General features: G+C 41.4%; 1 protein-coding gene across 1 annotated transcript; it reads right to left on the bottom strand.

Moving 5' to 3' along the window:
• Positions 1-960: 960 nt before the first annotated feature.
• LOC116862633 (oligoribonuclease, mitochondrial) lies at positions 961-10,810 on the bottom strand. Its single transcript, XM_032849988.1, has 7 exons — positions 10,605-10,810; positions 9,545-9,628; positions 6,616-6,693; positions 5,910-6,021; positions 4,456-4,564; positions 3,095-3,148; positions 961-1,419 (listed from the first exon to the last, which is right to left on the bottom strand). Exons 1-7 carry the CDS (start codon positions 10,749-10,751, stop codon positions 1,290-1,292), a joined length of 714 nt encoding a protein of 237 aa, XP_032705879.1. The 5' UTR covers positions 10,752-10,810; the 3' UTR covers positions 961-1,289.
• Between the last annotated feature and the right edge of the window lie 633 nt (positions 10,811-11,443).

Here is an 11,443-nt window from a genome sequence, read left to right as displayed (position 1 = left end):
CCCAGAGCTTGATTCAAGAGCCCTGTCCTCAACTGGGATACAGTCCTGTCTTCCAAACCACTGAAGCTGGCACATGAGCTAAACCTATTCCACTCCAGGCAGCAGAAAGAACAGTCAGAAAAGTCAGTAGACTAACGTTTTCTCAGCTTGCACCTAACTATACTTATAAATTTGAGCCCTGATGGACTCATCTGGAAAAAGTTCAAGTCTTTCTCCACTCACACGGTTGTTGCAAAGCTAAAAAAAACTTAGTACGTAAAATTATGCTAATTCTGATCCACAGGCTAGTGATTCCTGATCTGTAACTCTCATGCATTAGGATCACACCACTATGTCCACGTCCACATAATGGCCGTAATAGGCTGCAGAATGCAATTTCAGATCCAGTGGTTCTCTAGGATAGGCAGAAGCCACCTATGGGCCTTCCCAATCCTGATTTCTTGCCTTAAGAAGACATGTCAGAGTGAGTTGTGTTCTACAGACGAGGGATTCTAATACACCCTCTGGCTAAGGATTCACCTTAACACTGTGCTGTGAAGTACACAAATTAGGAGTTAAGATAGTCAGACTGAAAACCTTTCTTAGATACTTAGAGCATTACACCTGGGGCAGCCAATGTTTTATAAAACTAGCACAGTGACAGCGTTTAAGACATAGTATCTCTCCAATAAACCTTCTTACTTACAGAATCCCTCTCTGATGACGGACTTGAATTTCTTGCGTGCAGTGAGAAGTAGCCATTCCAGAGCTCTGCCAGTTCAATAACCACAACAATGAGCCCAAGTTTGCTTCAGTTATTCTATGCTTGACTTATAGAGCAGAAGAGAACAAGTTCACCGGCTGTTTAACATACGAAGAGTTAACCCATCCCTGTGTCATCATGAGAATTTAAACATCAACCGTACCGCTGAGAAAAAAGCCACCATTTCAAACTACTAAAGAATAGATGGTACAAAAACGTTTGCATTTCAATAGAACTAGCTTTATTATATTATTATTATTATTATTATTATTTTAAACAAAAGAAATGGTCTAAAAGCAAATGCAGATATGTACCGAGGGATGGACATGACCTGGTACTTACAGAGGAGCTGCTGTGTCATAAATGAAAACAGAATGTTAGGAGAAAAATGGTATTTCAGGTGCTGTCTGCTTGAATAATCTGGAGACGCAAGTTAACTGAAAGAAAGTGCCGTGCCAAGCAATCAGAGGGAACAAAAAACAAAACCAAACGCAACCACCAGCAGCTGCTTCCCAAGAACTATGTGCTGACAGCATGAGCACTGCCATCAACTCACAGTCTTCTCATTTTCCCCGTTTTCTATAATTTTCCTCTTCTTTTCATCTGTTTTCTTCTTGAAGATGTTATTTCGGTAAAACTGAAGTTCTTTGATGCTTTCGCTAATGTCATCGAGCGCCCTACAAGCAAACACATCACACTGAAGTGAAATGCCCACGGAGGAGGGAAGCCATTGACAATGTAACTTACGAGTAACAACAGATACTACTGTAAATGCTGCTGACACAGTCTAGAAGAGGAACGTTTCAATAAAGCAAATATAAGTGCTTTGTTAAAAAAAAGAAAAAGCTGTATTAAAATTTTTTTTTTCCTAAAATATACCAGATTATAAAGTCTCCTAGACTGTCCTATAAGATGGTGAAGTGTTCCATGGAAAAAAGAATTCTAGGGTCAAGTGAGTTCGGGAAAAACTAGGTCTATCACTCCTTTTCTGAACTTCTGTACAAAGCATTTACTGTACTAACATGGGCTGTGAGTGTCCACAGGGAGGATCTACAACACGCACAGTGTGTCTAAAACTTAATCAACCACATGTGTGGGTGTGGAATAATCATGAACAGCTCTTAGAACAGAGTTTGGGGAACACTGTGCAAGATTTAATGACATCCCACAAAATACACTGACCTGCTCAAACGTGACTCGTGACTCAGTCATAATAAGCATCAATCATCAGCCAGTACCCGGCCAACACAGAGGCTCTGCCTCCACTCTGAGGGAGATGTGTGCTACCGTCAGCTGCAACACACTCTTCTCCAACACACCCTCTCATCTGTCGCAGTCTGAGAAATCAGGTAAGCTAGATTATGAGAACCGTGAGCAGGTCCATCAGTAAGCTCTGAATGAGAAGTCAAGGGCCTCTATCCTTATGTTCTGCAGCAGAAACATCCATGTGGTTGATCACGGGATGCGTTTTCAGAACTTGTAAGGCATGTTATAGAATGGTAAACACCAGAGATACACTGTGACCTTTCTAAAGATTGAAAAATGCCGAAATCCAAAAGCCATCAAACCCTAATTGTTTTAGATGAGGTATTCGAAACCTGCATTCCTGCACTGGGGTTCATGCAATATCCCCCCCTGCAAAGAAATACTAGCAGGCCGGGCTCTGTATAGCAGGGACTCAGTCTCTGTTTGCCTAGACTGTGCACGTAGACACTCAGCAAATGGACGCACTAAATGCTGTCTTTAGAAGCCAGCAGTAAATCCCCCATGAAGTCTTAGGTTCCTCCTGAAAGAGGACAAAATTAAAAAAAAAAACAAAAAACAAAAAAAAAAAAAAAATTTTTTTTTTTTTAAGTAAAAGAGCCAGTACAGGACACTAGATAAACAAAATCTTCAAATTTCTTGGGTACCTGTGGCTAAGTCTGCAGACTTAATAGAAAGGACCTAAAACACTTAAAAGTGCCAAAGTTAGGCTAACTATGTTAACCCAACTGTCGACAAAGTGTTCTGATTTTAAGTGGCTACAAGTATTCATATCCTTACTGGGAAGAATATAACTACTGCTCGTTACTAGAAAGATTACAGACTGTTTCAACACACCTACAAACTAAGCTATCTTTTAGTGTTAAAACTGGAGTGAAGACGTAAGATGCTACATATCTCAGAACGGACTATTAGAATCCTGACCAGAATTCCTAATAATCTTAGCAAAAGAAAGTTAACTTTATGCTAGCTGGCTTTTACTTTACCCCCAAGAAAAAAAGAGTGGAGGACAGACACTATGTTAAGCAGTCAGGAACTGGAGGGTTACGTGTGTGTCAGACTGCCAAGCACTTGGAAGGACCCACTTACCTGTGAGAAGCAGCCTTCTTTGGTGCAAATTCATATTCTTCTGGATACCAGCGTCTATACACAGCAAAAATGGAACTCTCAAAGGAAACTGTCTCAAATATACTGGATAATTACCTCCTTCAAGTCATTTATTAACACTGAAAAAGGCATTTTGGGTTGTGACTCTCCAGAAGCCTCCTTGCCTGGGACTGTGTCTTCACCCTAGCTCTTCTCGGTAGGCAAGCTCATGCTCATCTACGATTCCTAAATTCACTCCACTCCAGCCCTCTCCTACCTTGTCACGGATGGCCAACCACCTGCATCTCCGCCTACGAATCCATCAGACACTTCAAATGAGCATATATAAACCTACACTTATCCTCAAGACCTCCCTTCTCCCACGCACCCAATCTGCTTTTGCTCCTATTTCCCCCTTTATCTTTGAACAATACCATCATCTGCCTAACTGCCGAAACCAGGAACCGTAGAATTGCTTAGAGCTCTTCCTTTCCCTCACTCCCCCATTCGAACACGGCATACCATGCCAAGTGACATCTCAAGATGGGACATTCTCCACACCCTTCTCTGCCACCCAAACGCCATGTCCCCAGGTCATTCTTCAAAAGTGTCCCTTATCGCCCTCTTTTCTGCCACCTTATGATCAGAATGACCTAATCGTATCATTGATTCTTCTACTTACACTTTTTTAAGGGAAACCGTCCCTCATGTTAACCATCTCAGCCCGCCATACAAGCCCTTCACAATTTGGTCTTACCTCCCACTTTTTCCAAGCCGCATGCCTGGCACTTTGGCACTGATGGACTATTTGTAATTCCCCTATCTCCCTGAGCCCTCATTTCTTCATACTTCTGCCCGTTCTCTGGAATCCTCCCGCCTCAGTTAAATGCCAGGAAAACATCCAACTCCTCTTCCAATCTCAACTTAAACTTCCTGTGGAGCTTTCCCCGACTTCTCATTCCTTACTCCAACATCTCGGGGCTCCTTCCCCCCGGTGCCCCCAACAGTCAGTATGCACATTTCCGTTACAGAAGTCATCACACAGTGTATGTGCAGCACAGATTCTAGGCTATTTCAAGGCTTTTCATTTGTTATGTTCCCAGAGCATAGGCCAATGCCTAGCACAGAATGGTGTTCAGTAAATTTTGTGAACTAATGAAATTTATACAGAAGATTTTCAACATTATTTCCCCCATTTCTCACCAGTCCAGAATCAACTAGGGACCTGTTCAAGTCAGAAAGGGAGGAAGTTACACACCCACTTGGCACCCTCAGTTCTAGCATTCTATTCAAATACTTTCCACAAATTCTCAATTAAAACATGCTAAATGAGGCAATTATTGGATCCTAAATATAGCCCTTACCTGCACAGTTCTTTAACAGTGCTCACATCAATTATTCTATAATGAAGATGTTTCATGAACTGGGGCATGTATTTGTCAAGAAACTTCTTATCTGCATGAACTGAATTTCCTAGAAAGACACGAAGCATACCGCATCTGTGTATTTCTAGCAATATACAACAGGATATCAAAATTATTAACCGGTACTGAAATGGAGAGGATTTTTTTTTTTTAATTTAAATAATTCCTAAAAGCATCTCGGAATTTCTAAATCAGGTTTGAGTGCATTTGATTAGGCTATAAGTACAGACTTCTGAGTATTTACTCAGTCTAGCTCATAATAAATTTATATATAGCCTCAATGGACAAAAGGATAAATCTACCATTCCACATACTTAAAATAATGCACAAATCCATTTGTTACTTTTTCAGATCATACCAGATGTGCACATTTTCTCCCAGTGTCATGAAAGCCACACTATTAACACTAAAAACTTAACTGAACCACATTAAGTAAATAAAAGTTTATTCACATTCCAATTTTAACAAACTGTATCCATATTCATGTTTCCATACAGTAATTTATATTAAAAACACTAAATTTTAAATAACTACTTTAAAATAGACAGCAGCCAAACTAGCTAGAAGGAAAATATACATACAACATATACTCTAGTACTTAATGTCAAAACTTTTAAAATCTAATTTAAGTGTAAGTTATTGTATCAATTTACATATACAAATGCAAATACACCTCCAGAGACCATTAACTTTTCTCTGACAATGGCTGTACTTTCAAAATCCTAGTAGAACTGGCCCAGTTTAAGTAGTCACTGTCACACAGGAAAAAAAAAGAAGGAAAAAAAAAAAAAAAACAGGTGGACATTTTAGATTGAGACTAAAGAGACAAAATAACCAAGTAAAATGGATGGGACTTGATTGAGTGCTGGTTCAAAAACAATTAGACATTTGGCACGTGGACTAGATGTCAAATGGTATTAGTGAATTATTTTTAATTACCTTAAATGTGATAATGATACTGTGGCTACATAAGAAAATGTCCTTATTGGGGAAATACACGATGAAGTACTTAGAAATGAGGTGTCAAAATGCCTACAATTTACTTTCAAACGTCCGACAAAAAAACAGACACATAAAACAAACATGGCGCAAAGTTAAACCATTACCAAATCCAACTTTCCTGTACATGTGAATTTTTTCCGTAATAAAAATATGAAGGAAAATTTCATTGAGTGAGTCTATGTACCCCAGATCCCATGTCAGGTTTCAGGGCAGTTTCCCAATACTGCTGTTATAAATTACACAAGGAAACTTGAACACAAAATTAAGATGTATAATCCAAGTCAGGGCAAGTGGAAGGCATGATGGTCTTAGTTGATCTTTCTGGAACTGCAGTCTCTCGAACCACTACAATGGAAGACTATCTACAAGGTATATGTAGGATTGGATTTTACCTGCAAGTGGACAGAGCCCCGGAGGAGTCTGCTGTCGTACAAAGGACAGAAATTCATACTCTGCCTGCTGCAATGTCATTGTACTCTCCTTCACTGCCTTGGTTAGACCAGACTGCAAGAGAGAATCCCCAGCCCCCACCAGAAACACATCAAGTCAGTTTTCAAAGGCATCCAGAAATGAAACTACACTGCTAAAATGGGCAAATATAACCATACATGGACCATTTATAAAGCTCGAGTTCAACTGAAACTGCCATCTTTGCACTGATTTTTTTTCTTAAAGAATCCAGGTCAAATAAGCTATGTTCCTGATTGTTAATAGCATTTCCACACAGTCAGAAAAAGATGGTGCTCAAAGTCCAAGCTCTGGGAAGAAACAACTATTAACAGGAGAGCAGCATTCCCCCTTTTCTGAAAGTTGAGGTCTAACCTTATCCAAAAGACTGATTTGAGCAATACTTGACAATCCGTAATGCGTTCGCGACAGACTGAATGCAGGAGAGGAAAAAAGAGAACATTCAGAAGATGATCTCGAGAGGTTCCAAAGATGACAGGTAAACAAGCAAGCAGTCTCCCAGGCTCGCCAAGCAATCTTCCTCTAACCCTTTTTAAAATCCCATCCAACAATGGTATAGGATTCAGATGTGGGAGCAACACGCTCGTTACTGATCCCCAAAGCAGCACTCCTGTTATCTGGTAATGTTACCTTCCCATGATGCTCCTTACACCAATCTGACATGCTGTCCAGTAACTCATCCGGCTGTTTTATAATCAGGTTAGGACCCTGTGGATGGGAAAAGCCATTAGTCATCCAGAATTGACAGGAATAACCGTGGTTTCTGAGTTAAAGTTTATGCTGCTGTCAGAATTCAATACACAGATAGCAGAAAAAGAGATGAGAGCCCTTTGTTATCTCTGTAAGTGGTCCTTATTCATTCTAGTGCTGTTTACAATGGCAAAGAGGAATGCATGTGCACACACGCACACACCTACCTCTGAACAGTGAAATGCCTATTAATAGAGAACATTGGTTGTCTGTAAGGGTCAGCAAACTATAGCCCCAGTCTTTGGCTTTTTTTTCCCCCCTATTACCAGCAAGCTAAGCACGATTTTTACATTTGTCAAGAGTTATAAAACTCACATGTGACAGGTATGTAGCACTCCAGGCCTAAAATATTTACTACTCAGTCTTTTTTTTACCAAGAGCTTGCCAACCTCTAATTATGAGTTCATTTTGGAAAGTGTCTATATTGCCAAGTGAAAAAAGCAAATTGTAGGACAGTATATATGTGCATGTGATCTTGTGTACATGTGTTTAAAAAAAAAACCACACACACACATTTATATATGCATGCAAAATACCAAGAAAATATACAAGCTTTGGGGAGTAGGATGCAGCAGCAGAACAGGGCAAAAAACAGCTTACTACACATACATCTTGGATAAAGTTATACGATTTAATTTTAACAATATTTTTATATCAAAAGGTTAAAAAGGTAACTGGTAACATTTGAGGAAAACAAGAAAAAGTAACACGTGGCTGTCAAATTCTCTGCTCCATTTAACAGAACACTAAGTGTCTCAGATGAGTCCCAGCTGTCACAGAAGCCTGACTTGTGGCATTAAAACAAGTCACCGTGGGCATAGTTTCTCCTGTACGATGGTGATAACAGACTGCTCCCTTCCCTCAATGGAATGTTTAACATAGGATAAAAGAAATTATAGATATCAAAGTTCTTTGAACTCTTGGAAGAAAAGTATTCTATGAATCCAAGGTATTATTGCTACTAAGTAATAAAAATAGTTCACAATCACTGAGAGGAATGGCTAGAATTTAACTACTGGACATCTAAAAACTAACAAGGAGCTTTAGCCAAATAAGAAAAATCAGTAAAGGCAATCTCTAGGACGCAAAAAATTTGTTCTGATTACATATTTTTTTAAAAAACCAAAAAACCTCATCCTGTTTAAAAAAAAACAAACACAATTTTAACAAACCATGATGGAAAAAGCAAACTATTTTTTTTTTAATTTCTTTTCAGTGTTCCAGAATTCATTGTGGAAAAAGCAAACTATTAATCTAAGGCCATCTAACTTATTTTAGGTCCCAGTTTGGCACACAAAGCTACCTACAGAAAAATGTTCAGGATAGGATGTTTGCTCTTCTACCAGAATAAAACATCTTCCTCAGACTCACATACAAGAATAAAACATATTTTCCACAGAAAGGACACTTAAGAGTGCCAACAGCCCCAAGCATATATATTTTTTTTTTAACATTCTTATCCTCAGCTGACTGGGTCTATTTACAAATGCCACACTCATCTGCAGCTGTGTGAATACAGACCCAAATTTCCTCCAGGGTACATATTAACTAAATGGTCCATTAAACTGTCAGTATTTCACATTATATCAACAGTCTAAAGGAAAAACTCTTCTTCAGCCAGGGGTAAGTAGGGCTCACAAAATAAAGACACTTCACTATTCATCCGCACTAAATTCCAAGTGACACGGAAAAAACAACCAAACCTAAAACGCAGAAGTTTATTTATATAATTAAAAAAAAAAAAAAAAAAAGAGCTAGTTGTTATGACGAGAAACACAAAGTCTCAGGACTCTCCTCCAGCTGACGTATCCAGCGATACTCCACAAAAGTCACAAATCATCTATAAATGCCTCCTCCCATCCCTTACCTACTAAGATAAGTAGAAGTCTTACTGTGCATTAATGAAATCTACCAATGGCAATAGCACATCACTCCTGCTCTCTGGGAACTGATTTTAATAGGACTACCTTTTCCACAAACATCCTTACCGTGTTCCTATTCTAGAATTTCTTATAGCCTCTGAAACTGCTGACAGTATGAGACCAGGGACCAATTCCAGACTAGGGCTTTCACCCTCTACCAATCAGATACCCTCACACACTTCTCAAATGCTTCATAAGTGGCCAAAAGGCAACAGGTATGTTGCTTTAATATTTCAGCTAAAAGCAGCATGTTAAAACCTTAATCATGCTCAATATATCAACAAGAGAGTATTCTGATTCTGCATCAACAGAATTCTAAAATCTTAAAACAGATCTAGACAAGCACATACCCTAGTTGAGAAAACAGAAATTGGACATAGAGAGAGTAGAGTTAAAAGTAAGGTGGTGATAGATTAACTTTGGCCTGAGTCACTAATCCTGAAGAGACAATAGCTGGTTCTCTTATTCGCTAGAAGTACTTCACTCAAACCAGCTGGGTTAAATTTCTGACTTCCCCAGTAACAAGCCAGGTGGCCTTAGGCAAATTACCCAGTATGTCTGTGCCAAAATGTCCTCCTCTATGTGTGCAACTACTTACCTCATAGTTGTTGTAAGGACTAAAAGTAGATACACGTAAAGCACTTAGAACTGTGCGAGGCACACAGTAAGGGCTCCGTAAACAAGGGCACGTATGCTTCTGTAATTTTTGGCATGGGTAACTGAAAAATAACTAGACTGTGAGACAGACTACTTTGGTTCCAGAACCAACCCTACCATGACCTAGCATATTCCTTTGGAACTTAACCTAGATGGACCCCAGTTTGAAAAATGACTTTGATTTCTAATACGCTCTAAAGAGTATGGCTGTATTACGTGGCATCACCTACTTCAGCCAAAATGTTGAGATCAGAGTCAGTTATCAGACAGGCCATCTCAATAATCTGGTCCTTCTCAATGTCCAATCCTGTCATCTGCAATCAAAAATAAATAGGTAACACACAAAATCATCTTTCTGGTCTATTTTACCCAATTTTTATTTGACAGTAATTCCCTCAAGCATATTCCATTTATGTCCCATAGCCTGGGTAAAAGAGACAATAATGCTTCTCTGGCAAGCCCCCAAGACACTGAACATGAGTAACTTATTCAGTGAATATTTGCCAGGGGCCTGCTGTATGTCAGGCACCCTAGTTCTACTGTAGGATAGATGCAAAGTCAGCAAAATTGAGTGCTGACAGCATTCAATTTGGTAAGATACGACCCACATCACTACGTCTCTGCAGTTTACAAAGTTTTCATATTAATTACACCTCTTGATCTTCCTTACAACCTAACGTATAAAGCACTGTTCTTACCCCCATTTCATATATAAGAAAACTGAGGCCCAACCGAGGGGGCAGTCTTCAGCGTAAGTATGGAAAACCTAAACGGATCAGAACCGGGTTCTAGTCCCATCTCGGAACCTAACAGCATGACCTTCAGTGAGTTCAGTCCTCTCTCGGGGCCTCAGTTTTCTCGTTTGTGGAATGAGAGGTAAGGCTGAGTCATGTCCGGAGTCCGGGCCAGCTAACAACCTAGGGTCCTGTAAGACTGCGGAAGGAGAGTCTGGAGTCTAGCACAGTCGCTGTCCCAACACCCCCGCCCCCCCTCAAGCGAGCCTAAACCCAGAAGGACCAAAGCGTTAGGGAGGGTCACGCTTGGGCAGAGGGGGTTGGGGAGCCATATGGATGACTCTTCCCTTTGGAAAAGAAACCCCACAGCCCAGCACAGTCCCCAACACCTACAGGACTCCAGCCGGCCGACCTGCCCGCGCAGCCTACAGCCCGTCGGCGCTCACCTGCCACACCTGAAACCCAGAGACCCGCCGCTGTCCGCGGACAGGCTCAGCTACTCCGTCTACGCGCGGAACCTCACTCGTCTCCCCTCACCCTCGCCGACCGCACTCACCTCCAGGTCCACCCAAACCATCCGCTGAGCCATGCTCTCCCCTGCCGCCATGGCTGCGCCACCTTCGCGGACACCCCGCGACCTGAACTGCCCTCGACTCCCACCCACACCTCGCAACAGCCTGGAGCCCAGGGAGCCGCCTAGCATCACCCGGCACGAGCCGCCACGGCCCCAGCCTCTCAGCCGGCGCTGGCGCAGGCGCGATGGTCGCTAAACGTCGCAAATCCGCGGGGAGGCGCAGGAGTGAAAACCACAAGTCCCAGCAACCAGTGCGCCAGCTGGCCCTGAACAATCCGGCTTAGCTGCCGAATGGGATGATGGGAGTTGGAGTCTCGCTGCGTGTTCCGACCGATTTCCCCACCCCCGCCACGTGTTTTCGGATGTTACTGGACGCGCATGTTTTTCAGAACTAAGTTTATTCGTCTCACAAGAGTTATTTCCTGAGTTTGGATTAGTTGCAAACCGCCTAGTTGAGAAAGAAGTCTCTTACTTTGGCCAAAAAAGACCTGGTTATTTATTCATAATTTTTTTCGAAATATATCTTTCTTCTGTTTGCCCCCCCCCTTTTTTTTTTTTTACTTACCTGCCCCTCCACTCCCCACCAGGCATGTATTTTTCTCTTTGACGTAAGGCAGCAGTGCGGTGTGCTTCTTTCGCGGCCAGAAGGCCGGTTTGGCTATCGTGAAATCCTTCAGAAATCCTTGAGATCTCGTGTGAGACATCGCTTAGCACGCACTAGGTGTTCAAAAAGACTTTGTTCGCTGGCGAACAGTTGCTCTTTATTATGGAGGGAGGTGGTTCGTTTCAGCTCAGCTGTGGGGTGTCAACGGTAACGACTT

The sequence above is a fragment of the Lontra canadensis genome, unplaced genomic scaffold (genome assembly GCF_010015895.1).
Source record: "Lontra canadensis isolate GAN:19392208 unplaced genomic scaffold, GSC_riverotter_1.0 scaffold282, whole genome shotgun sequence".
NCBI lineage: Eukaryota > Metazoa > Chordata > Mammalia > Carnivora > Mustelidae > Lontra > Lontra canadensis.
The sequence above is the reverse complement of the archived record's forward strand: the minus strand, read 5'-3'. Positions and strand labels throughout refer to the sequence as shown.

Excerpts from the sequence above, each read along its gene's own strand:
- LOC116862633 (XM_032849988.1), bottom strand. The coding sequence starts at position 10,751 with ATGCTAGGCGGCTCCCTGGGCTCCAGGCTGTTGCGAGGTGTGGGTGGG. Across the intron at positions 6,022-6,615 it reads GTAAGGAGCATCATGGGAAG|TCTGGTCTAACCAAGGCAGT; the intron begins GTAACATTACCA and ends TCTCTCTTGCAG. Across the intron at positions 3,149-4,455 it reads ACTGTTAAAGAACTGTGCAG|ACGCTGGTATCCAGAAGAAT; the intron begins GTAAGGGCTATA and ends TGCTGTGTATAG.